This window comes from Onychostruthus taczanowskii, unplaced genomic scaffold, assembly GCF_017590055.1.
Source record: "Onychostruthus taczanowskii isolate IOZ18803 unplaced genomic scaffold, ASM1759005v1 scaffold47, whole genome shotgun sequence".
Taxonomy (NCBI): Eukaryota; Metazoa; Chordata; class Aves; order Passeriformes; family Passeridae; genus Onychostruthus; species Onychostruthus taczanowskii.
Window position 1 is genome coordinate 282,446 of NW_024502236.1, and position 26,056 is coordinate 308,501.

Here is a 26,056-nt window from a genome sequence, read left to right on the forward strand (position 1 = left end):
GTTTGTTAGGATTCTAGCAAAATATATATTGTTGCACCAGTGGTTAAAAATAGCAGAGTCCTTCCACAAAAGCAAATTAATCCTGTGTTAAACTTTTCCACAGCAACATTGAGATAGATTTTGTATGCTTAAATATTGACATATGGCCCAAGTGGAGAGCCTTATGAGCAATTAAGACCTTTACCACCCAAGGACATTGGTTTTTAAAGCATTTGACTAATTCATATACATATATATACACACACACTATGAAGCTTTTTTTTCCCCAAGTGTTGTTTTTTTCTTTAATCATCACAAGCTTTTACTAAGCTATCCGTTTTGCCACTTTGTTATCTCTATAAAATATTCTTACAATTATTTAAATGCCATAAATAATAAGATGTCATTTGTTGGAGCAAGGTGATGTATGACGTTTATGTAGGGAATCAGCCAATGTCACAGAAGCACAGAATGCCTGAGGTTGATGGAACCTCTGGAGGATGGAGGACATCTGCACCATTCCCTCTGCTAAAGCAAGGCCACCCAGAGCCAATTGCCAGTGTTTGGTCACCCTCACAGTGAAAAAGCATTTTTAAGAGACTCAGCTCTGTCTGCTAGTAAGATATGACCTTTGCTTCAGTAGAGGAAAGAATGAAAAAGTCCTGGAAATAAATCCAACGTTTTCTTCCTCTAAGTATCTCTTATTTTTTGTCAAGATTATTTAACTGTCAAAGAAAATCAGGTGGAGAATTGTAGATGATTAAAATAGATATTAAATGCACATCACTGACGCTGATGTTCTCAAGTGCTTTCATTAGCAATGTACTATATCCTCCCCATCTTTTTATAGCTAAATGGGCTATTGTGTGCTATCATGGGCACTAATGTTCTCCAGAAGAGACATGAATCCTTATTTTTTGTGTGCACAAGCCCTCTTTCCATCTCATAAATATTGTGAACATGACTTCAGTCAGTAAAAGAGCCAGTTTCCTCCAGGGTGCACAGATACTGGGAAAAGGATAAATTACTTCAGGTGGCTTTGGATTGAGGTGGTTTTTCCTTAAAGGAAAGATACAGGACATCTTGTTTTCCAATTCAGACATATAGTCAGAATACAAACTTAATAGAAGTGACTAAGTTTATTAAGATAATATTTTCCTTTGGTTTGAATAATGCTGTTCTGTTTCACTTGCACTTTAAAAAATCTGGTCTCATGATCCACATGTTAGAAAACTGATAATAATCATAGACTTGTAAATTATAAACGAAGTAATTTTTACATTTTCTGAGCATCTGCTATTTCAGTAAGTATTTAAATCTTTCACTCTAAATAATTCATCTGTTTGCAGGAGAGGTTTAAATGTGTTGCCTTGGTTTTTTTCAGGATCTGATGGTGAGATCACTCTGCCCTGCATTGATAGATCCTTCTTGATGACCTTATTCTGGGACCTTTCAATTACTTTAGCCTGAAGTATTTTTTTGTAGACACTTCTCTTTTGATAAAAAGTTGCCATCCCCACTACAGATCCCACAGGGAGTTCATGATCATGAGACCACTCTGGGCTCACAGTGGCAACAGGTTGAGGCTGAGACAGTGTCCACTTAACATCTTCTTTTGATACCCCTCTGGAAGAATCTACAGTCACCTTGTGCACAATGGAAAAAAATGCATTAGACTTGGAATAATTGTCCAATTATTGGTTGTAGTCTATCCTGGTTTTTTTCTTATTTTACTGGATACTTGTGAATTTGATCCGGATTCTTCTCAATCACCAGTCATTTTCTGGTGTCATGAATACAGTAGACTGGGAAATTCTGTCTTGGAGAGCCTTGTTTCTACAAGGAGTAGGATTACTATTATATGAAAATGTTGTATTTAAAGGAATGTCTATATTATTTTAAATTGGTATACTGGATATATTTTGTTTTAGAAAGCATGATAGGTCAGGATTACCTTATAGCTACAGATTTGCTCATAAACATCTAGTTGAATTATTTCCTGTTCTTTTGTGTCTTCAGTGAAAAGTCTAAAGTCAAGCACTCACTTTTGAGATGATGCAGAAAAAGCATGTGGTGATACCAGTATGTTCTCTTTACAGCCTGAACCAACATGTTCTTTTTAAAGGCTTTTAGGCTTTTTTTTAAGTCTGCTTTTAGTCTTATGAAGTCTTATACTTTCTCATTAGTATTTCCTGATAATTGCTTCTAGTGTTATGCTTTAAGGAGCTCATATGTTAGTTCATCACGTGCCAAATTTAAGATGTAATTCTTTTTTTTTTTTTTTTTTTGATAGATAACTAAAGTCCAACTTCCAGTTGTCCAACTTTCAGATATTAACTGAGAGCAGGTGATTTTCCAAATGCATAGCTCCAGTCAGAGGGGAGGCTCTGGCTTTGTAAAATGTTGCCTGCTTACAGAAATCTCACTATACTGAGCTATTGGAGATTTTTTTGATACACTGAATATATGCATAATTTTTTTCATAAATATGTCATCTTAAATCAAGTTCATTATGTCAGTGTCCACGAGTACTGAAGCAGCCCAAAATTGTGGGATCACAAACACTCCACCATCTTCTGCTTCATTTGTGCTGTTGAATGATGGATTTTCTTTTCCCAGTTAACATGTTTTGGAAATAACAGTTGTGTCATTCTGTGTGATTTACTCTAAGATCAGATTCCTGGTAGGAGGTCTTGGACTGTCAAAGAAACAAAGGAATCATCCTAATTCTTATCTGCTGGTAAATTTCAAGTCTTCATTGACAAGCAGTTACAGACTGATTGTATTAGCACAAGGTAATACAGTTTTGTATTACAAATCTAGTGTGTCAGTCTCTGGAATTGTTATCCAAAGGGATTTAAACAATGAAGTCTGAACTGCATCACTGTGGGCAGGTATCCTGAGGGGGATGGCAAAATAAGCCTCTTAATGCCAATGGTGTACTAAATTTTGTTTTGAAGCATAGCTTGCTTTCCAGAAGTGCAGAGGGAGAATTCACAGCTGTTTATTATGGTCAAGAGTATCTGTAGTGTTCTTTGGCAAGTTGTTATTGTTGGGATAAAAAAGGAAAAAATTACAGAGGATATGTGATTTTACAGAATGGCTGGGTTGATAGAGATGTTGCAGTAATATTCTGCCAGTTCCCATGCACATGGGATTACAAATGATCTTTCATCAATGCAGCTTTCTCCTGCCTGTGATTCTCATATACCAAACTTCACTGAAAAATGAATAGTGATGCTTCGGCAGGGTTCCAGTTCTTGCTCTGTTCTGCTTCCTCCTTTTAGATTATGTGTATGAAAAACAGCAGAAAAGGCATCAGAACTGGCCACATCCCACTTCATAAATATATTTGGTAAATTTAATAAATGCTTCTCTTTAGATTACTCTGGCAATCTAGGATATGTCTGGCCTGTCAAACACTAAAACTGCAGTTAATAAATAGGCAAAATACTTATTATCTGGAGCAAGCACTGCACAATTCAGTTCTGTAAGTTTGGATTTAAATTAAAAAATATTCTCTTTTGACCATCAGCTGCTGATGCCTGTTTCAGGCTTACCTAGAAGCAGAGGCCAGACAAAGTTAAAAGGATAAAAGCAGATATATTTAATGAAGGGCCTTCAGGTACATTAAGGGCAGATAAAGCCTCCTCAAGGGGATACACCCAAAATGGACGATGGTCAGGAGTTTTTCAGACAGATATGTTTGGTCTGTTAGCATATCAGGTGTTAATCCTCCAACTACAGCTTCAAGTAATGAAGTCATATTCCTTGAGTTTGCTTCCCTCTCCCCCGATTCACTTTTGTTTATATTTTTTGGGGCCTGAGGCAGGTGGTGTCATTGGATCTCAGGCCTAGAGGGATTGCTTTGTCTGACCAAAAATATGAAAATAATTAACTAACACTATATGGAGTTCAGAGTTATACACTAATGCAGTATAGAATATAAAAAATACAAAAGCTAAAATCTTACAGCATCAGTGCAACAAGTTAATGTTCAGATTTTTTTTTTTATGGATTATTGAGTGCTTCCAATATGACACATACAAAAATTGTTTGTGGTATTTACAATCTGACCTTGAGAAGTGTTTCTAGAAAATGATAGGTAACTGACTTTTTTCAGATGTCAGAAAGTGGTAGTTTTAAGTCCTACTGCAGTTTTAAATTGTATTGTGTATTGTAAATTTGGCAAATAAATAGAATGATTTTTATCAGTAAATAAGACCCAAAAAGAATTATAAATAAAGTAAATAATTATTTTCAGAAAATTAGACAATAAAATTCTGTAGCAATAGTTCATATAAATGTTTTTTGCAGAGTAGTTTCACTTTTAAGCCTTATCAGATACTTAAGAGGGAAAGGTACTTGGCTTTTTCTACTTTACAGAAGCCTGAGCAGGAATAATGATTGCTGATTCATCTGACTGTAATATCAGTGACAATTGGTCAGGCTGTTTATTTGTTTTAATTTAGACTCTTCAGCCTATTTTAAAGCACTTAATGATACGACAATTTGGAATTAAACATGGAGTTAAGTTTAAATTTGGAGAGTTTGTAACAGAGTTTGTAACTTCTATGGATCAGGGTGATGTTATACAATATATGTTCTGGATTATGGTATAATTTCAATTCAATATAAATTCAATTTTTCCCCAAGTATTTTTTAATATTATTTTGTCTACCTTCATATTAGGTTGTTTCCATGTCTCACTTGGAGAGGACGTGTATCATTTAACCAAATTGAATGAGGAGGGGATGAGAGGATGGGAAAGAGAAACTGACAAAAAGGCATGTTGTGGAGGGGAAGAGCAGGGTCTTTAATTTCTGTTAAATAACTCCCAGAGGTGGCACAAGCTTCAGTACTCTCTGCTTTGAAGTGAGGAGGAAATGCAGATGACTGGCTGTTAAATAAAAAAAAAATAATTAATGTGCACTTAGCTATAGGCATATGGTGAGATTTAATTTTAGTTAATAGATAGTTTGTGTAGTTGTCAGATAACTATGGGTCTGTAGTAATTAACATTTCTGTCACTGAATGCAAAGAGTGTCATACCAGGCTTCTAGGAAAATTAGACAAAATTTCAGACCATGAGTTTCATAGCAGGCTGATTAAGTGGTGTGAAAATTGTCATGAACCTTTGCTCAGAGTGCTCAGTAATTGCATTACCATGTGCAAAACTAAATTTGCATTGAAGTCTATCCCTAAGGAAAAGACACTGAGGTCATTTTGAAATCATTAATTTCTTGGTGATAAGTTTATATCCTGAGTTGGATTGCCCAAGCTTTAAAGACTGAATTTTCCTGAACTGGATTACCCAAGCTTTAAAGACTGTTCTGTACCAGAAAACCTGTGATTTACCTGCACAAGGACAATGTCTCTGTGTATTAGTTAAACATCTTTGGGGGTTTTAATAATATGAGACACAATGTCTGCAAGGTAGATTTAACTGAAACATTATTCCATGTACCAGCTGACAGGAGGAAACTCACTTGGGTTGTTTTTATTATGTGATTCAGAAAACAGCAAAATCTACATGTGCTGAAATAGAAGCAAGAAATGGGAAAGAAATGGAAGTTCTAAAGGTGTGGATTTTTTTTTTAATTTAGTAGAAGCATGTTCTTTTTAGTGTGGTTCTAATTATTGCAGCTATTCTCAAGTTCAAATGTGTATTTTTTCTAAAGTTAAGTTTTCTTAGCCATTAAGGTGTTCTCTAAGGCTATGGGATGCTTATTCTCTTATTAAATTCTAGAATAAATATTTTAGCTCAACTGTTTCATGATACCTTAAATGTTCATTTTCTGAGAATTTGAAAAAGGCAAACTCTTTCCAACTTACTGAACAACATTTTCATACATATAGGAAATTTCTAAAATGTGGAGGGTTTTGGCTGCTATTTGATCTTACCTAGTGGTGGTATCTCTGAAGGACAGAAAATAAGAACTATGAAATGCTTTTTTCCATGGTTCTTGCTCTTTCTGTCTCCCTTTAGCCATGAGGGAGAGACACATTGCACTGAAAGAGTTTCCAGACAAAAAGACCTGTGGCATAATTTTACAGGCTGTCAAGGAGGTGAGAAGGAAACTTAGATCTGATGGTGTGGTCACTATCCTCTGTCAGTATGGATCTGAGCACTGAAGGTTGGGCTCATTTCCAGAATTTCACAGGAATGGTCTACCATATCACTCCTCTTTCATCATCCTCAAAGCATGCAGGCAACAAAGGCACTTCTCTACCCTCCAGCAGGCAGTTCACTTTCAATAACATTCTCATCAGTCTCTCTTCATTATATTTGATTTGTACTATACCAATGAATTAGTTCAGCACTGAATACCGCAGAATTGTGTTTTGTGCTTGATAATGTTACAATTATGACTCATGGCAGTATGCAACATCATGATCATACAGTGTTTGATTCAGGAAAACATCTAAAAATATCAAAATACTTGAAATTCAGTGGAGCTTCACTCTTTGTGGTAAGGCACAGGAGATCTTGTTTTCATATTTACCAGTTTGGGAGAGTTTTGATTCATACAGCTGACAAGATACAGACACTCAGAGTTAGTTCAAACCTGACTGCATTACATCAGTGCAACTGCTTTAGAAGATAACATTGAATTAGCCCATAAAGTAAGCATACAATTGAAAGCTGCAGCTAAACATGTTACCTCTTGCCACATGCACTGTAATAAATGATTGTGTTGGTGTCCTTAGTGAGTCCTAATTGTGACATACAACATGGGCATGATTTAAGCTGCCTTCAGACTGGATTAAGGCAGTATGTGTGCCAGTGCAAATGAAGCTGTTGCTGTGACTCAATTGCTCTGTAATTTCTTCTGTTAAGAAGAACAGGGAGGTTGCTGACAGTTTTTAGTTTTGTCATTTTAAAAGCACATGCTCAAAAGCAAGTAGCTTTGGGAAAAACACATGTTGAGACTGAATGGTCACTGATGATAAGTGAGGCAATGAGACTTGGCATTTGTACAAGTTTATTTGAGTTGATTCCAAGCCCATATCTGTTGTATCAAATATATGTTCTACCATGTAAATGGCATTTTGCAAAGGAAGTTTGATATTGGGTCAAAACTATGGCATATAATTTGGTGGTATTTTAACTAGTCCTAATTAGAGGTATTTTGGGCACACTTCATTTCTAATCTGGTTTAAGAAGTTGTTTCCTAGAACTCAACAATTACAATTGCCAACTTTAAGGCTGCTTTTCAAGTAAATTCAGTAGTTTTGGTACATAATAGTGATTGCAGAGCTTTGCATCTAGTAGGTGGGCTCCTAGAAAACACAAGAAACGTTGTAATTATTTTTGGAAATTTTAAACAAACTATGAACTAAATAAAAATTACGGTTTGAAAGATAGTTAATGGGTTGTTGGCATTCCAGGACAGCCAGAGAAGCTGCTCCATATGAATGTGCCAATTAAGGGCTGGGAAGTATGTCCCAGAGTTCAACATTGGAAACAATGTTGTGTGGCAGTAAAATTAGATAAAGTTTTAACATAACATGGGTTTGCCACTCCAAGACTCCATCAGCTTTGTTGGGATTTGTCATGATATCTTTTCTAGCACAGTGCTATCTGCAAAGATTTGCAAATAGATCTGTGGTCTTGGACACTGTAGACAAATAGCTTCTAACAATACAGTATCTACCAGAAGATTTTGTAATGAATTTTTTTCTTTCCTTCAGCTCTTTCTTTGCTTTTGGCTCCATTTGCCTCTTTGTGGGATAAGAGAATAGTCTTGAAAGTAGTTTGGAGTGGTATTGCACTTTTATCCAGTTCCCCAAACATATTTCACTTCAATTTTCCTAGATGCTGTTGTTGAGGAATATTGACCCATGAGGAGGAGGCCTGCAGTGAGTCCAAGAATTAGTGAAACTTGCTTAGGTGCTATGACAAGTCCAAAAAGCATCTTATTAAAATACTAGAAGTGAGCCTGTCTCTCATCCTGAGAATGAAAAAGTTTAGTGCCTGAAGGAGAATTTGAGTGTCTGGAAGAGAAGCAGCAATTGTGTGCCCTCACACCAAATTCAGAGCGAGTGGGAGGTCTGAGGTCCCAGCTGAGTGTGGTCTTTTCCTAAGGTCATGGTTGCTTTTGAGCACATGCTCTCAGAGGGACAGAAAGATTTGACATCCTCTTTATTTTTCTCAATGCTTCAAGGGGATAATAAGCCAAGCAAAAAACATTTATTATAGGAAGATTCTCAGAGTGGTTTTGTCCTGTTGGTTTGATGTGAGATGAAATTTTGAGGAGCAACCTAGGATCTCTCTCTTTTCAGCACCTAATGATAAGATATTCATAGTACAAATAAATCCCCTGAAACAGTCTTGAATGCACATCCTTGCCTCTAGCTGTGTTTGTACTCCCTGCTTAGTTAGGGATTTGTCTTTTGCACCGTGGGGGAATTGAGATGGCAGCTGCAGATGGTCAGTGAATAGATGTATGGCTTTCCATTAGCCTAACTGATGGTTCAAATAGCCATCGATACTTGGAACAAAATCAGCCCTGAAAAATTTATCTTGGACTTTGCCAGTAGTATCAATAACTGGAAATCCTAAGGCAAACTATTTTAGCAGTTTAACGATTGAAGCAGTTGTTTGTGAATCATTTATTCAATGCAGACACAGCTGCCTCAGTGTGATGGATTCCAGCAGTTTCTATGCCAGGCATTTCCAATTTCTCACTGTCATTCAGTATCTGATTCATCCTGTCAGATGGGCTTGACTCATGTAGCCATTGTTTCCCCATTTGTAAAATGGATGTGATCATAATCTGCTGGTTGTAATATCTGTCTGCCTCACTTGAGCTATTGTGCAGGTCAGTTCCTTTCCATGCTGTATGCCACAGCTGGGTGGAAAACAATGAAGCTGGCAACGACGAGCTCCCGCTTGGGTAGCCTTGAGAGAGACTTTGTGTGTGATCACTCCCAGCCCTCAGAAATTTGGGTATAATGATGGTATCATGATGGGAGTTTGGAACCCCTCTCTGTCAGCCTGGCAGGCACAGCCATGCCTGCGCCATGGCCTCTCCTGAGTTCTGTATCAGTCCTGGTGCTGCTCCTCCACTGCCAGAGCTTCCCCTCTGTGCACCATTTGTCCCTTTCCAAGGGCAGGAGCTGTCTGCATGTGACACTGAGTATATTGACAGCAGAGTATGGACAGGAGTTGTACAGGGTAGGTACTGCCCAAGGCAAAGGAGGGGCTGGGGCACAGCTCCTCCAGCTCCTCCAGCCATGGCTCCACCATCCCCTGCCACTGCTGCCTGAGCTCCAGATCTCTACAGTTGTTCCACACCATCCTTTGGGGATGGGGAGAACAGCAGGATCAAGGGAAGCTGTGCCCCAAAACCATTCCAATGCCCAGGTTTGGAAAGGTCTGTGGTCACAAAGATGCTCACTACTGTAACATGATGATATGTACTAGTGTTCTCAGCTGCTGTCATCTGTGGCACCCTGCAAGGTACATGGACACCAGACTCCTCCCTCAGGCCACTAAAATCCAGCTCTTTTTTGTAAAGTCTTTTCATCCATATGTAATGAAAATTAACATGTCATGTGATAATGTCTGCTCAGAATATCAACATACTTCACCTGTCTCTTCTGATGAAAGGACGTGGTTTGATTTGAAAAAGGAGTAGTGTAAGTGCAGTTTGGAGGCAAAAGCAGATTTAACTTCAATGCTGAAGGTTTAGTAGGTGTCATAAAATAGTACTGGTTTCAGTAAAATGAACATGAAAAATAATTCAGTGTAATTGACATAGGCTTTCTATACTGTCCTAGTAAGTCATTTTAATGGGTAAATTAAATTACAGAATTAAATTTTGTATTCACATTAGTCTTACCATCTGCTCAAGTAATTACTGTTTAAATTGGAAAATTTATTTTAAAATGTTATTTTGTAAGATTCAGGACCTGTGTTTGCCCCAGAGCTGAGGTTGCAACATTCTTTTTATTTTTGATGTTCTGAATTCAGTGTTATGGGAATAGGGTGGCAGAGAATTTTGTCAGCTATCTGAAGGTGGTCTTTGAGAGATGAATTGCAGAGCAGAGCCCTACTGCATCATCACTGATAGAGGCACTGAAGCAGTGGCACCTCTAATGCTCGTGAGGTGCTACGGGTCCTTTCTGAGGGTGCTGCATGGTTACCTTGTACTTCTGTGGTATGAAGCTTCATGGTGTAAAGCTGGGAGAAACATAACATTCAAAAGGTTTTGCTGAGGTTTTCTAAAGCTGTGGTGTGTATAGAAACTTAGATGCCCTTCATCACTGATATTACTAGGAAATGAGTGAGCCCCTATGGAGTGGCATAAAGGGTTTAGCAGCAGAGTGGTGATTCACGACCCTGACTTTCTACATGGTAGAGATGTGGGTGTGAAGTAGTGACAGTCCTTAATGAAATGCAGAGAAGACAGTCCTAATAAAAGCTGTTGTATCATCAGCTGCTGTGTGTGTTCTCATGTGGTCACTTGCACTCTACTACAATCTCCTATTATGAGCTATTTAATTCTGTGGCACTTGCTTACTATTGGTGCCTTATTAGCAATTATTGGTCTGCATTGCAATTTCTTGCTTGAATGTGCTCTTGTGCAGCAGGTTCCCTCAAAATACTTGCAAATAGTATGCTTTTCCTACAAAAACAGATGTCAGTGAAGCAGGGGGGATCAAGATTGGAATTGTAGAATAGTTTTGGTTGGAAGGGACCTTTAAAGATAATCTAGTCCAGCCCTCTCTGCAATAAGCAAGGACATCTTCAACTACATCAGCTTGGTCAGAGTTCTGTACAGCCTGGCCTTGAATGCTGCCAGGTACAGGGCATCTACCACCGCTCTTCTTGTAAAAAATTTATTTCTTATATCTTACATAAATTTACTCTCCTTCAGTTAAAAACCATCACCCCATGTCTTATTGCTAAAGGCCCTGATAACAAGTTTGGCCCTTCTTTCTTATAGGCCCCCTTTAAGTATTGAAAGGCCACAATAGGGTCTTCTAGGACCTTTCTCTTCTTCAGGCTGAACAGCCCCAGGTGTCTCAGCCTGTCTTCATAGCAGAGGTACTTCAGCCTTCTGATCAACTCTATGGCCCTCTGGACTCACTCCAGCAAGTCCATGTCTTTGCTGCACTGAGAGTAGAGGAACTTTGATGTGAGAAGGGAGTAGGAATAATGAAGCACACACAACCTCTGAGCTTATTTTTAACACAGCGTTGAACAGTCTGTCCTATACACCTGATAGAACTGAAAAGTGCTTTGATTGTTCTCATCTTGCTTCAAGAAAAAAACTCCAAAGCATAGGTAATACTGTGTAGCTTTAGGTGCTGGTAGCTTGTAAAATAATTTGCCTGCTACTACTACTAGTACTAGATGTCTACTACTGATTTTTAACAAAGAACTACTTCAGTGTTATGATGAAGTTATGTATGTTAAAAAATCAAATGTTTCTTCAGATTTAATGTGTTATAGTAAACCCAGTTTAATACAGTGACTGCTGTGGAGATTTAGGATTTAAGAGTTGTGATGAGTTTAGCAGTGAGCATTTAAAAGGAAGGAGAAATTACAAAGACATTCCTTCCTGTGGATCTCTTGCCAGTTTACTTACTGAAGCATGTTGATGTTGAGTTGAAGGGAATTTTTTTGTGCTTCCTTTCCAAGTGGTTGGGAAGAGCCAAGGAATGTATATAGCACAGACCTATGATCTGTTATGTGGTGGAAATATGGGTAGGAAACAGTATTGAGCTATTGTGGTTGATGTTTCAAAAAAATGCCTTAGCTGCAGTGCTTAGTTTTTGACTATTCCAAGCCTTAATATTTTTATTTATTGTAGGAAAACAGTATCTCACAACAGTGAATTCTTACTTGAGTAGCATTGAAAATAGGTCCTTAGATGTGCTGGCTCTTTCAGATAGTTTCTGCATTGAAATTTCCTTGCAGATGAATTACTTCAGAAAGAACAAAACTACTCTGATGATGTTTTGGCCAATGTGATCAGCGAACCCAGAATTAGCTATGGAAATGATGCTCTTATGCCTTCATTGACGGAAACGAAGACTACAGTTGAACTTCTTCCAGTGGATGGAGACTTCAACCTAGATGACCTTCAGCCATGGCATCCCTTTGGAGTTGATTCTGTTCCAGCCAACACTGAAAATGAAGGTAAGTACAATAGGGGCAGAAACCACAGAACTTTCTGGGCTGAGCTTTGTGGTTTCTGTTTACATTATTCCCTGAAAATTAATATTTTTCTTATAAGTAAGTGTAAGTGGGATAGAGGTTCTGAAATATGCATTTGGAACTGGTCTCCTATGTCAGTTGTGTCTCTTTGATGGAATAGAAAGTCCTGACTAAAATCTGTAATTTAGACACATTTAGTAAATTTCAGAGTTGAGCTTACTTGCCTTCAGAAACAAACCATAATAAAGTCTAGGAGATTATGAGTAACAGATATAAGATACATGACAATGACTGAAGGGAGGTAGATAAGTTGTTAGATTTTTGCCATGATGAAATGAGTGTTTTATTTAAGGTAGAACTTTTTCTACCTTAGAAAAAGTGTACTGCAGAAATGTTCCCACATGTGCATCAGTATAAATTGGCTTTGGTGAAAATGTTTTTCCTGAGGAGTATTATATGTTGTTCATGGAATACTTCAACGAAGTGACTGCATGTTACTTGAATAGTCCATGTAGAATCTGGAATTCATAGTTCACTTAGGTGTTGGAGCCAATAAATCAGAAACCTGAGGGACTTCAGTCATGTCATTCAAGTTCCTCCTCTTGCCTTTGTTTTCCTTTCTTCAACTGCACTCTTACTAGTGTTAAGTTAATCACATCAGTAAAAGTTTGATACTGCCAAGCCACAGTATATACAGAGCCTGGAACTGCAGAAGTCTTCTCAGGCAAATCTGTGATTTGTAGCTGAACTGCACAGACATTAACATGCTTCTCAAGTCTTTCGAAACCACTGGCTTAGGCTGTACCTGCTCTCAGAATGAGTTCTGAGATCATCATTATGCTGTTAGTCTCATTCCAGCACAGTATGTGAGTGACTGTGAGCAACTGGGTGTGTGGGACATGGATTTGCCAGGTCTGGTGTTGGTGCCAGGTGAAATCAGTGGAATCAGAAATAGATTTGCAATCAAAGTTTGTCCCAAGGAGTCAGAGAAGCCTAGCATCAGGCAAAAGAAAAGACCTGTACAACAGTCAGTGAGGCAGATACTTAGCAGATCTGAGAGGAAGAGGAGAAGCTGGTCAGGAATAGGGCTAAAATCAGAGTACCAGTGAGTGAGCACTGCAAGTTAGGGACCAAGTAAAAGAGCAGAGCCAGAGCAAACTCAACAGCCCTGCTGGGAGAAGAACCAGAAGGCAGGAGATTGTGACAAGGACTCCAGCTGTGTCTGAAGGGCACTTGCAGCCAAGTGGCATGCCAGGCAGTGAGAGCAGCTGGCTGGAGCACGTCAGGCACTGGCAAGGGGTACAGATGGCTCACAGCCTGGCAGACTGAACCTCATTTTCCTGGGGAAGGAGCTGCAGCTTGCTCTAACCCTAGTGCATGTATCAAGTCTGTCTGCCAGGAGCAGGTCACAGTCTAGCTCATGTCTGTCCTGCAGGAATTTTCAATTGCAGTTCTTGCTCTAGTTTTTTTCAGTAGCTGAGGCATCCAGGGCATCCAGTTTCCATACCTGTTGCCTGCTTTCATAAAACATGGTGGGGATTAATTGTTTTTGATGTCTTTCCTCCTAGGTTCCAAAATATATTGATTTCAGTCACCAGGTTTAGAAGTTATTAGGTAGACAGGTACCCCCAGACATACCCATTGTTTAATCACATAAGCGTATTTTTCCTTCAGAAACCTGTCTAAGCTCAGGATCTAATAATGAAAGGTACTTCAAAGTGACACTGAATTCCCACAGGCAACTATACTGAGCATGGTTCTCTTTTTAAAATGTATGGCAGCAAATAAGAAATAAAACTCTCCTGTCTGGAATACCATTCTTAATTATTAGACCTGTGTTTTTTAATGCAGTATGTGGTTTGTTGCAGCACTTACTCTTTCATGCCTCCCAAGTTGTTGGGGTTTAGTTTTGGCTTTTTGTACCAGGATTGTATTTTATTTATCATGAACATATTGCAACAGTCAGTTCAGTTAGGCCAACCATTATAATTGTTCAAGTATGCACACTTAGAAGTGGAACTCATTTGGTGACTTAAACCACTTCAAGTCCTTTCTGTTTACCCTTACAATTCTCTGTCCTCGACCCAAACCACAATGTTCTTAATGTGATCATGCCAAAAATACCTTTTTTCTTTAGAGACCATTTCTATACCTATGTCCATAGCATCAAAGAGGAATTTCACAGCTTTGTTTTTTTCCTTTGTGTTTGTCTTCCACCTTGTTGTTCCAGAACCCCAGGACTGGCTGTGCCATTTGTCTTCACTTCCCATGCCTGTTTTCTTCTTTGATACTTCAGGCTTCGTCTACCTTGCTTCCAAAAATATGTTTCTGTCTTCTTATAAAATGGTTTGGAAGTAGCAAAAAATTAATGACAATTGACATGCTTTTCTCCTCCTTTTTTTCTCCCACTGATGAACCGATGAAGTTAAAATACCACAACCCTTCCCCATAACATTTCCTGTTATTATTAGTTCCCATGCCTGTTTCCTTCCGTGGCCATGATCTAATCTCAGGTTTCATCCAGAGATATTAATAATGTACTGGACTGATATGTTGCCATGTAATCTTAAGGTTTCATAATTCCATTTGAAATTTTCCCGGTGTAAACTGCATGTTTTTAAGAACAGGTTTTATGCAAATAGTTTATTTTCCTAGAATTGCCTTTACAGACTAGTAAGTGAAAAATAGTCTAAAAATAAATAGACTTTGAAAGTCTAACATTACTCAGTATTTTCTGCAAGTATATTCTCACTTGTGAGTATATACTTGCAGAAACTACTACCCTGAAGTGGTTTCCCTGGAAATGTCGACAGGAGTTAATCTGAAGCAGCACATAAGCAGACATACTGTATAGATGTCCAGCATGCAACACAGATCAGGTTAACAAAGAAAACAATTTCTGAAAACTGTACATAGTACCATGAAAAATGTCAGGAAACTGTACTTCAGGAATGCAAAACGCATCTTCAGAGGTGACCCCCCAAAAAACCCCCAACAGCTGTGAAGCTCTGACACTGCCAAGCCCTCTGGGCATTTTGCCAGTGACCAATTGGGGTTACCCTTATTGTTTTAGCTTGCAGGTTACAGGGAGCCTTAATGTCTATATCTAGTATTTATCTAAAGTGAGATTCCTGTAAATGTACTGTGTTATCCTTATGATTTGTTCAGTTACTCTCTTCAACAGTGTTCTTGATAGGTGAGCATCACATACTCTCCTGCTGGTCTGTACCAGCTTTTGATGTACTTTTCTTTTACTTTTGAAAAGAGAAGTAAACACGTTCTCTCTTGCTCTTCTGAGATATATTAGTATTAGGTAAAAGTGGGAATGTGTGGCCTCCATGAAGCCGGGGTAGTCAGTGTAAATGACACGTATCAGTTCAGTTTCATGAGTTGATTTTCAGTCTTATTTCTGTGCACATGGAAGTGTATTCAAGAGAAATACAATTCTGGAGCTTCAAAATGAATCCACTTTTTATAATAACATACAACACATATTTGAGTTTTGATTATTGATAAATGCTGTAGTAGGTTTAAATTTTTCCCCTCTTCATTAGCTGTTGTGATGATGTGGTCCAGTGAGGTGCAATAGTTTGACCGCGGGCCAAATGCCAGTGCACTCACGAAAATCATCTACTCATCTTCCTCTGCTATAACTGAGCAGAGGAGGAAGAAAAAAATCAGTTAAAATAAAGCTCGTAAGGTTGAGATAAGCTTTAGGAAAAGAGACTTTAGGGCAAGACAGGCTTAAAACTTCAAAAGGTATAAAGAAACTATTAAAAGTAGTAAAAGAAGAATGGTAAGAACTAAAATAAACCTTTAGAATGCCTTTCCTCCCCTCAGCCCCTCTTTCCTTCCCACTGGCAATGCAAAGAGATCAAACCTGGGATTCTCAGTCAGTTTATCACTTCAGAAAAAGAATCTTTCTTCAGTTCACTCTGGGAGAGGAGTCTCCCCTGCTATGCCATGGAGTCCTTCCCACAGGAAACAGCTCCCTATGAACTCTTCCAACACGGTTCTGATTTTCACAGCTGACAGTCCACCCCGAAAAACCCTGTTTGCATCATGAAATCCCTCCCATGTCTTGCAGTCTTCCCACAACTGCTTTTGTGGGCCATTTCAGCTTATAGAGTACAGTTTTTAAGGATGAGCTGTTCTAGTATAAGACCAAAGGGTCCTCTTTTTCTATCTCTGAAAGCAGAAGTTCTCTCTGTCTCCCTATTCAAGTCAGATCAGAGTTTTTCAACATCTACATTCTACAGTTCTCATGGGCTGCAGGTGAACGCTACATCCCCCCATATGCTTCATGAATTACAGGGAAACAGTTTGTTGTATTATAGTCCTCATCATTGCTTACAGAAAATTTTCAGTTCCTATGCTTGGAGCATCTCCTCCTCCCCTTCCACCTTCTGAATCGAGCGGGTATTGCTGTGTTGTTCTCCTCACACATCCCCACTTTCCCTTTTCTTTGACTCAGGAGAAGATTGGTGTCCGTTAGTTCATCTATTCTCAAGTGGAGTTCTGCAAAGCTGAAAAGTAGATCTTAACCAGCCTCCACAAATCGGGGGAAACGCTCCTTGTGCTTTTCTCCCTGTTGGTGATGTGGTCTCCCTGGCAGTGCACAAGCCGCACTGGCTTTCAGCTCCACTCCGCGGGATGCTGAAAAAAGCAAAGCTGCTGTCATTTTTAACTCTTTGTTTGCAGCGTGGCAGGTTAGAGGCAGACAGGCATGAAAAGTCTCTTGGGGTCGGACCAGTCCAAGGCCTGACTGGATCCCAGCAGCCATGCCAGGGGCCCGGCAGCCCGCCATGGGCCACCTTTCCGAAAGCAGGAAAAAGAAGAGAACTTCCCCTGGGTTTTCGTTCTTAAATGTTATCCTAGAGGCGTTCCCAGTTTCTCTCATTGGTTTAGCAGTGTGTCAATTCTCAGAGCCAGACAGCTATTGGTTTTGCCAGGCACAGGCAAAGCTCTTAACAGCTTCCTACAGAGAATTACTTCAGTGGCTGACGTTTTTCCTCCTCACCAAAACCAATTTAATGCAAAACCAGCATATGGGAGCAAGCAGAGAGAAAACCCACAGAAAAGATTTTCAGACTTAACTGCTGTTTGTGCATGTATCAGTATGGGGCAGAGCAGGAAGGTTTTAAAATCCAGCTGAAATTCAAAGGGTGGTGGCTCAGGGCTCTCCAGAAACCAGCCTTTCTTTGTATCACGTTGCCTGGAATCACAATCTGCTTTGGAAGACTCTTGGCTCGTATCATTTGCCTCCAGTTTTTGCCCTGAAGCTGGTTTGTTTCCTTGACCAGGTCTTCTCACTTCTGTGTCAGTTATGAAATGTGCCAGTGGCCCAGCATTTCCCCCTTGTAAAGGGCTTCTAAAATTATAGATTACAAGAATTATTCATTACTAATACTTTCACCTAACCACAAATACTGCATTAATCTGAGATCAGGTCCATGCTACTGTACAACAGGAGCTTCTTTAATCCTTTTCCCCTTACCCTACTCCCATTTCTGGGAGGCTATGCACAAGCTTCTCTCTCAGTTCTCCATAGCTGTTGCCACGTGGGGTTACAGAGAGAAGAGATAAAAAAACCCCTCAGCCCTCTAGGGAGGATGCAGGGGCCAGGGTAACAGAGAAGGGTTCTGCAAGAGCAGTTTGGGTAATGTTTACTCATGGGTGTTTCTTCTGTTGGGTCCTGGCCACTAAAAGTTACTGCTGACCACTTGAGGGTTGGTGCTGACAGTATTGAAAAACGTAGGAGAAGACATAAATAGGAAAATACTCAAAACTGTGGGTTTTAGTTAAGGATGGAAATTGCGTTTTGTATAGAGCTATGTAAGGAAAACAATTACATTCTGTGCTAGTGCTACTCTGAACTGCTGTGAAGGAAAGTGCCTTTGCAGCACCAGACTTGGAAGCTCTGTGAAAGTCTGCCTTTCTGGAGACACAAGTGAGTCAGATCTGCTGATGTGCTTTTAGTTTGCAGCTAGTCTAAAGCTGAGTTACTGGGTTTTATTCAGAGGCAGGAGCTCATGCAGTCATCTCATGTGCAAAGGACACAGGAGCCACATAGGTTCTCACTTTCAGGCGGTAGGTTGTCTGTCCAACCCACAGAAACACTGAGGCAGTGACACAGGCTTCCTGAGAAGATGGTCAGTTCCATTGCTCATATCAACATCATCAGGCTTGTGTGATTTTCTGATGAGCAGTTCTTGATTGAAAACTGTGGGTCTGTCAGATTTCCTGTGTTACTGCATCTCACTTACTGCTAATAAAGAAATTCAAATGAATAAGAATATATGTTAAAATTCTGAATTCTAAGGAACAATGTAACGCTTCATTTCTGAATTTAAGTTCTTTGACACTGTCAAAGAATGAGTAGATAAGGAAGGCAACACAATTGGAACAAAAGAGGAACAACAGCAAAAAAAATCCGAATCTTTTAATAAACATTTCCAGTATGTTTGAACTTACTGAGGCAGTTGGCAGTGACTCAAATAGCTCTAAGTTTTGCAAATCTGTTTTTCTGTTAGTGCCAGTGAGCTACTTCAACTTAGGTTTCAGCTGATAAAACCTTAGTATGGTAATGGGTTTTATAGAACTGTATATGACATACATTTGGATAGAAATTTGTGTTTCTTCTTTCTTTCTTTCCCTTCCAAAAACTGGAAGATAAATATGCTGTTCACAAATCAGAATGTATAAGAATATTGATTGTATTTTCAAAATGCACTTTACTTTTTCTAAACTGTGAAGAATCCCTGTTGAAAGGAAAAAGGAGGGATTCAGGAGGCTTTTAAGTCAATATTGATAAAGAGCAGCTGCAGGAACTCATGTCCATTCTGGCTGCCAGTTCTGATCAGACAATGGGGAAAAGTTTGCATGTAATGAATATGGTTTTGTTCTATTGAAATTATTTAGTCTTACTGGTTTCTGACTTGAAACAGTAACCAGAATATGATGTAAAAATAATGCTGCCTCAACACTGAAGCTTTCCTTGTGAACTCTTACTCATCCCTTCCTTTTACTTTCAGGATTAACTGAAGGCAGATATTTTCTAGTTGTTGCTTTGGTAACTGTTAATGCAGTATGTCTCTCCTGCACTGTCCCAACAGAAGAGCCCTTGACTTTGTGATTTATGGGGATTTTGTTTATTTTTGTTTGCTTTTTGTTTCTTTTCTGCACGTGCCTAGTTGAGCCCGTTGATGCCCGCCCAGCTGCAGACAGAGGACTCACCACACGACCAGGTATATGACTCGCATGGCTTTTACCTAACCTTTATTTTTTCTGGCATGCATATGGTCTGCTGCTGCTGAAATTATTTACCTTTGCTTTGTTGTAGCCCCCTCACAAAACTTAATGCTCTGCCATGAATGATGGAAGCATCATTCCCTCACAAATAATCCCATATGAGTGCTGTCTGTATTGAGGGTGTCTGGGATGTGTGCTTGCAGCAGGAGTGGGTCCCAGACCCAGAACTGGTTTGTATCAAAGGTCTCATCCTTTCCAGAAATAACACTTTGGCAGATGCAGGAGATGGTAAACTTGGTACCCTGTAGTACAGACAGTACTTCTTATTTGGGAATGTATAATAGAAATGTCAAATTCTTTATGCAGAGTGAGCAGGGGTAATGAAGAATTAATGCGTACAGTTTCAGAACTGCAGGGGCATTGATATTTTTTGCTGTGGAACTTACCTTACTTACCTCCAAATACCTAAAAATTGGTATTATCCCTCTGGATTCCCTAAGGATGCCTGAGGACACAACTATTCATTCCATTCTAGAACAGAGTGATTGTTTCTACACTGTAGGTACCTGTGTCTTCGTATTGATTTCAGAACAATAGGTTGAGTCAGGCTGCAAATGTTTGAAAAAGTTAAAATGGGACAATTCCATTTTATGGACAGTTTCCAAAAGAAAAAATTATTTTAGCTTTTCATACTCTTCTGTTTGGTTGTTGTTGGGGGTTTTTTTGTTTGTTTTTGGGGTTATTTTTCCTCTGTTTTTTGTTCAGAATTATCTGAAACTGTTAAAGCCATTGAGAGGAAACAGGCTTTTATTTCAGAAGAGGCTACTCTCTGACTCTTTGATGTAGTGAGAATATATTTTAGGGTCAGGATTATTTCAGCGTTACATCATAATTGTGTTTTCTTCTGTGTTTTCTGTTGTTCATATGTTGCAGCAACTGGGATATGTGTCAGAACTGGTGAAGTAGTGTGCTTCTAGCACTGTTTTAGGAGTCTGACATCTTTACTTATGTTTAGAGTCTTAATTAGGTCCACGAAGAGAGCCTGGAAACTGGTACAGATCTACAATGCCAAAAATCTTGGGATCAGGAAAAAATCCCTTCAGTACTGCATTATCTACCTTCTTCTCCAGGAGCAGTAGAAATATCAGAGATGAAACATGCATATGGTTTAATCCAAATGTTGTAATGCTAATTCAGTCTAGCAATTTTCTTATAATATTAAAATCTATTATTATTTGCAATTTTAATTTCAGTCCTCTTAAAAAATTTCCTGTTATGAGGCCCATATTTATAACTGCACATTATTTCTTCCTCCTTTCCGTTCACTCACACGCAGACACACATCTCAGAAATCCTTAGTGTCCCTTCTCTAGAGAAAGGATTTTCCCTCACTGCCACTCTTGTTTCAGAATGAAACTGCATGTTTTAGTCAACTGCGTGCTTTGTTGGTTGTGTTGATACAGGTAGTACTAAAGTCTATAAGCCTCATGACAATAAGTCAGGAGTCGTCTTGGTGAATGTGTGTGATAGACTACTAAGGATAGGTAAAAAATATTTCAGCATCTGACCAGTATGGCTTGAAATTTGGCAGATGGCAGATGCTGTAACTTTTCTACTGTGAAAATTGCATGGGATATTTCCTCAATGTTCTGCTGAAGTGCACAAGTAGTGCTTAACTCTCCTATGTCTTTAATCACCATTTATAGATTTAGAGAAAAATTTTCTTACTCATACAGATTCTGTCTATAAATGTCCATGTGGTTTTTCATCATCATTCAAAAGCAAATTATGTGTGACAAAATTTCAACAGAGAAATTATCCCAATCTGAATATCTTAATGAACTAGGAATAGAGGAAAGCAAATAGATGCTTATTTCAACTGTGAAGTATAGAAGGGATTCTGAGAGTTTAAAAGTGTGTGCTTTAAAACAGTCTACTTGAAAATTACAAACAAAATTTCTATACTGGAGATTGAAAACGGAAAATAAATAATTTTTGTGCAGTAACTGTCCTTTGGGGATAGTTTGTTTTAGATAGTTTTGGGGTATTGTTGAAGAAAAAAAAATCTAAAAATATAGTAGATTACTGTAGAGTGAAAAACTATTAATGAGAGACCTGCAGATTAATGCATCCAGCTGCTTGTGACTTTCTGTTTTAATTTCCCAGCTTCTTGTTGGTTTCCTGAAAGATTTGCCCTTTCTGTGACTTTCCAGTTGATGTTTTCTACTTGCTTGGCTCAAGTGACCTGCTTCTTCAGGATGGAAATACTGGTATCATGTCAGTCTGTAACACTCCAAGCCTGAAGAAGAACACATTAATGTTTTGTAGCTGTTTGATTTTCTTGAAGAAAATGAGCTCCGAAAGGACTAAGACAAACATGCAAATGTGTGCCCTTTTTTCTCTTTTCTATTTCATTTACTTCTTGCCCACATAACATTCCTATAATGATCAGTATGTTTTTCTTACAGGCAGATCAAAGTCATGCAGATCATCTTTGTCACTTTCTTACAAGAGAGATAGTCTGGTCACAGTACAGAACAGAGTCACATACTCACAGAATACTGGGTTGAAAGGGGACCTCAACAATCATCTGGTCCAACAAGTATTTAGATTGTGGTAGTAATATTTGTGATACCTAGGATCTGTTTCCTTCACTGCATCATTCTCTTTCAAAAAAGGAAGTCTGTGAGTCAAGCCAGAAAGAGTAAGGAGTTGTCCAGTTCATAAGAGTAGAAAAGTTTATGAATAAGGACCAAGTTTAAAGCATTTTTTTAAGTTTATGCCAGTTGTCTAAACCCCCACCTCTGTTGTGCTCCACCTTGACTGTCCAGGTAAAGCTTGAAGTGGAGTCTGATCTACATCAGTCCTAGGAAAATAATATTGTCCGGATGAATCCCATTTTCTAGTAAGGATAAAACATCTGTGTAATTCACATCGGCATTAGAAAAGGACTCTAGTGCCTTAACTTACTTTCCGTCCCCTTCCTAATTCACAAATGGGCAAACAAACATAAAAATTATGCCTAAAAACATTTCTTATCATCTTCTTGCCAAAAAGGAAGTAAATGAGATGGCAGAAGGTCAGATGGAAGATAAATATCTAGATGTACAAAGTAGTCATCAGTGCACTAATTTTTAATACAGCACAAAATTACAACAGATTTATGACATATATCTTGCTATTTATAAATTGCTTTATACAAGGAGATGTTAGATGTTAGAAGGCTCCAGTCCAGCCTGAGAACTTCCACACAAAGAACTTCAGATAGAACAAGTACCTCTTTTCTTGATAACTTCACTGTAACAACTTATTCAATAGTGTTTCCTTCTCTCCTGTACTCCAGCAGTCACTTTTTCATGATGAGCACTTAATTTCTTGCAACTTGAATTTTGGGTATCTGTTTATTAGTAATTTTTTCTTTATGTGTCTGTGTGCATGTACATATAGAGACATATACACATAAAAATACATATTAAAACATCTCTAGATGCTCATGAGCAAGCTTGTTTTACTTACATTAATTCAGCAGCTCTGATTTGTAGAAATTGAGTGAAGATTAGAAAATGTGCCATCAGAAGGGGCATTGCTTAGTATTAGCATATTTTCTGTAATTCAAGGTGATAACAAGTGCTCTGTTCAGGACAGATCATATTTTCATCTGTTACACAGTGGCAATTGTAATTATACACTCACAGGTGTAAAGACATCAAATACAGGATGCCTGTAATTCACAATGCAAGGATTTTATGCTATTAAGTATGTTACTTTCTTCCATGTAGTATAATTTGGACTTAGCGTTTTTGCGTTATTCCAGCTCTCTGTCAGTTGATCATTTTTGCAAACATTTAACTGTTTTGGGGAAACGTTGCACATAAAGCTGCTTCTGTGTCTTTGGCACTTCTGCTAATAAATGTAATGTTTATTACATTACATGATAACTGAGGGTTTTTTTCCTCATGCAGAGGCTCTGTAAGCCTAATGGCTGTTCTGCAGAATCATTGGCACCTGTGCTGTGGTCTGTATGAGGTGAGGGCATAGAGCAGCTTAGTTATTTATGATTTTCTCGTCAGAAACTGCCAACATATTTTTTCCTGTCTTTGTGATGTTAGTTCAGTACAATTGCTTTGAACAAACTGTCTGCAGCTACTAAATGAAAATCATTAATAATTTTTTTTTCATTAGATTTTTTTTTTTAATGAGATTGTTGCTAACTGTGAATGCAATTATAGGTACATAGGCACAGCATCTGGACTGACATGCCAGAAAGATTATCAAACCAGATTTTACTTGTTTTGATTATTCATTTCTATACACATGTATTGTGAGAAATAATTATTTTATACTTCATTCCAATGAGATTCTTTTGTAAAAAAGATAATGCTGTTATTGCACTTATTTTCTGATTTTTTCAATTTGAGAGCCCCATAATCATCCATGAAGTAAAAATGAACCAGCAGTTCACTGACATCTTAGGAGAGACCAGAAAGTTTTAGCTCCATGCAGTCTTAAAAGTGCATATCCCTCAAAGATGTTTGAGTTAACCTTACAAAAAAGATTGTATAGTCTTCATTTTCATCTTTATGAGTTTACAACATACATTCTTCTTCCATTTCAAAATTTAAATGACCTGCACAAAGTCACCGAGTCATATGGAAGTCATAGTTGAACTTCTGATTTGAACAGGCAGCTCTCTGCTCCAGAGATTTGTTGGAAGACTGCATTCCTTCCCGTCCACCCTTTTTATGTTTGACGATGATTAACCCAGATAAAGTTGTTTGCCACATGTGTAACAGGCTTTGATTCAACAACTCTTTTCTTGTTCTTGCCATGATTGAAGCACAGTTCATGGGCATGGAGCTGAATGTTTTCCTGAATGCAGTCAGTGCCACAGTCACTCAAACTGCTACTTTGATTTTCTCTGTGTAGAAACCACCCAGGTCCAGTTGTTTCAACAGTGCTTCACTTAGAGATTTAATTTTTAACTCCAGATGTAACCTCAGGCACAGCTAACACTCTTCAATCTGTGCAAAACAATATCACAAAACCTTTCTAGCTGTTTATGTATCCAGTAGACAAAGTAATTGCAAGCAGTATGGTAGATAATGTGCTTCTAATTATATCCTTGGTGGGATTCACTGTAGCCTCTTTTTTTGGTCTTCTGAAAGCATAAATATATATTTACACAAACACAGAAGCTCCTCAGTGTTAGTATAGAGTGTTCCCCAAAGCAGCTACTTTTTTTTGTTTCATATTAGTAGTTTTTCATTCCATATGATTTTTTTTCCCATTAGGGCAAGGAAAAATTTGGGTTTCATACTCTCCATTTTTTGATGTTTGGAAATGTATGTGTGCACACGTGCATGTGTACATGTGTATATATAAAAGCAGTTAATATTTCTAATTAAAATCAATATCAATAAAAAGCCCGTCATAGTTAGCTCATTTTGTTGCATTTCACTAGAAGCTTTTTAAAAAGCCCATGGTTTTTATAACAAAATAGTTTTGTCAGTTTTTCTGAGCTGTGAGTTAATGTATTTTTCAGCTGAACTGAAGCATTTTTAAATTGAAGTGATTAGGATTGCAGCTCCCTAAATGTGGTATGTAATTCAGAAGAAAACTAGTAGCAATTATCATTATTTGTGAATTTGCAATGAGGCTGTTGCTCTCACTTTTCATCTTGTATATTGGCTTTTGTGTTTGGGTTGTGTATTTTAGAATTGGTAATGGAAAAAACATAATTTTGTCCAAGGTCAGGATTAAAGTTCTTGTCAGATAGAGAACTGTTCTTTGTGTGCTTGTCTTCAGTGCCAGGGTAAAGAGGTATTAGGAATCCCTTGACTGTTTGCAACTCACCTCTGATCAAAGTTGTAGAAAGACCCTGAAGTTTTTCCTACTTCAGTTACTACCCTTGAAAAGTATATCTTTGATTTTAGCATGCAAGTCTAAATGTGTGGTCACTAGGACAGTAAAGTGAATGAATTGGTAATAGAGAGAATCTCTTCAACAAAAAGTCTCAAATCTATAACATTGTGGGAAAGTGTGTGTAAGCCCATGTATATTTTTATCTCATACCAGGTATTTAATTGATTCCAGTGCAATACTTCTTCATACTTCTCCTTACTATATAATCAGTTATTTGCAGAAGACGAGCAGTTTACCCTAGTTGAAGTCTTTTTCCTCACTTGTAAGGGTGGTAGAAGGAAGAGGTAAAGCAAGGAAAAATTTGCTATCACGTTTGTTAGTGCAACAGCTAAAGAAAAAAAACCAAAACATTTCTCTATTTCTGACCTTTTTCTGGTGCAAGTTGCCAAAAACAAGTTTTAGTAAGTCTTAACACCATTAACTTCCTAGTATCAGATCCTATCTTGTGTTCAGATTCCAAGGCATTTTTGTGGAGCCTTGGTCACTTGACCCAAACAAAAAAAATCCTGCCTGATCCCAAGGCAAAAACCAATTAGCCTGCTATATGCAGGTTAAAAAGCATGGCTCCCATGCTACTGTTTGTTGCTCTAGGGAAGCTGGAGCCTGCATTTTTCCAGCAGCTGAGACTACTGGTGATCTTAGCACCCTCTGGTGCCCATTGACATGACCTGTTCTGCCCCTGTAATGCTCGCTGTAAGTCTTGCCTGTGGCATTTGAATGTTGAACAGAAGC

General features: G+C 38.4%; 1 protein-coding gene across 2 annotated transcripts in view; it reads left to right on the forward strand.

Annotated features, from left to right (window-relative positions):
- The window catches only part of LOC121341331 (amyloid beta precursor protein), a 205,889-nt gene that overhangs the window by 163,444 nt on the left and 16,389 nt on the right, over window positions 1–26,056 (forward strand). For both annotated transcript variants that reach the window (XM_041414760.1, XM_041414761.1), the window contains 2 exons: window positions 11,912–12,133; window positions 19,345–19,398. In XM_041414760.1, coding sequence (XP_041270694.1) covers window positions 11,912–12,133; window positions 19,345–19,398 — 276 coding nt within the window. The remainder of the gene's footprint in view (window positions 1–11,911; window positions 12,134–19,344; window positions 19,399–26,056) is intronic.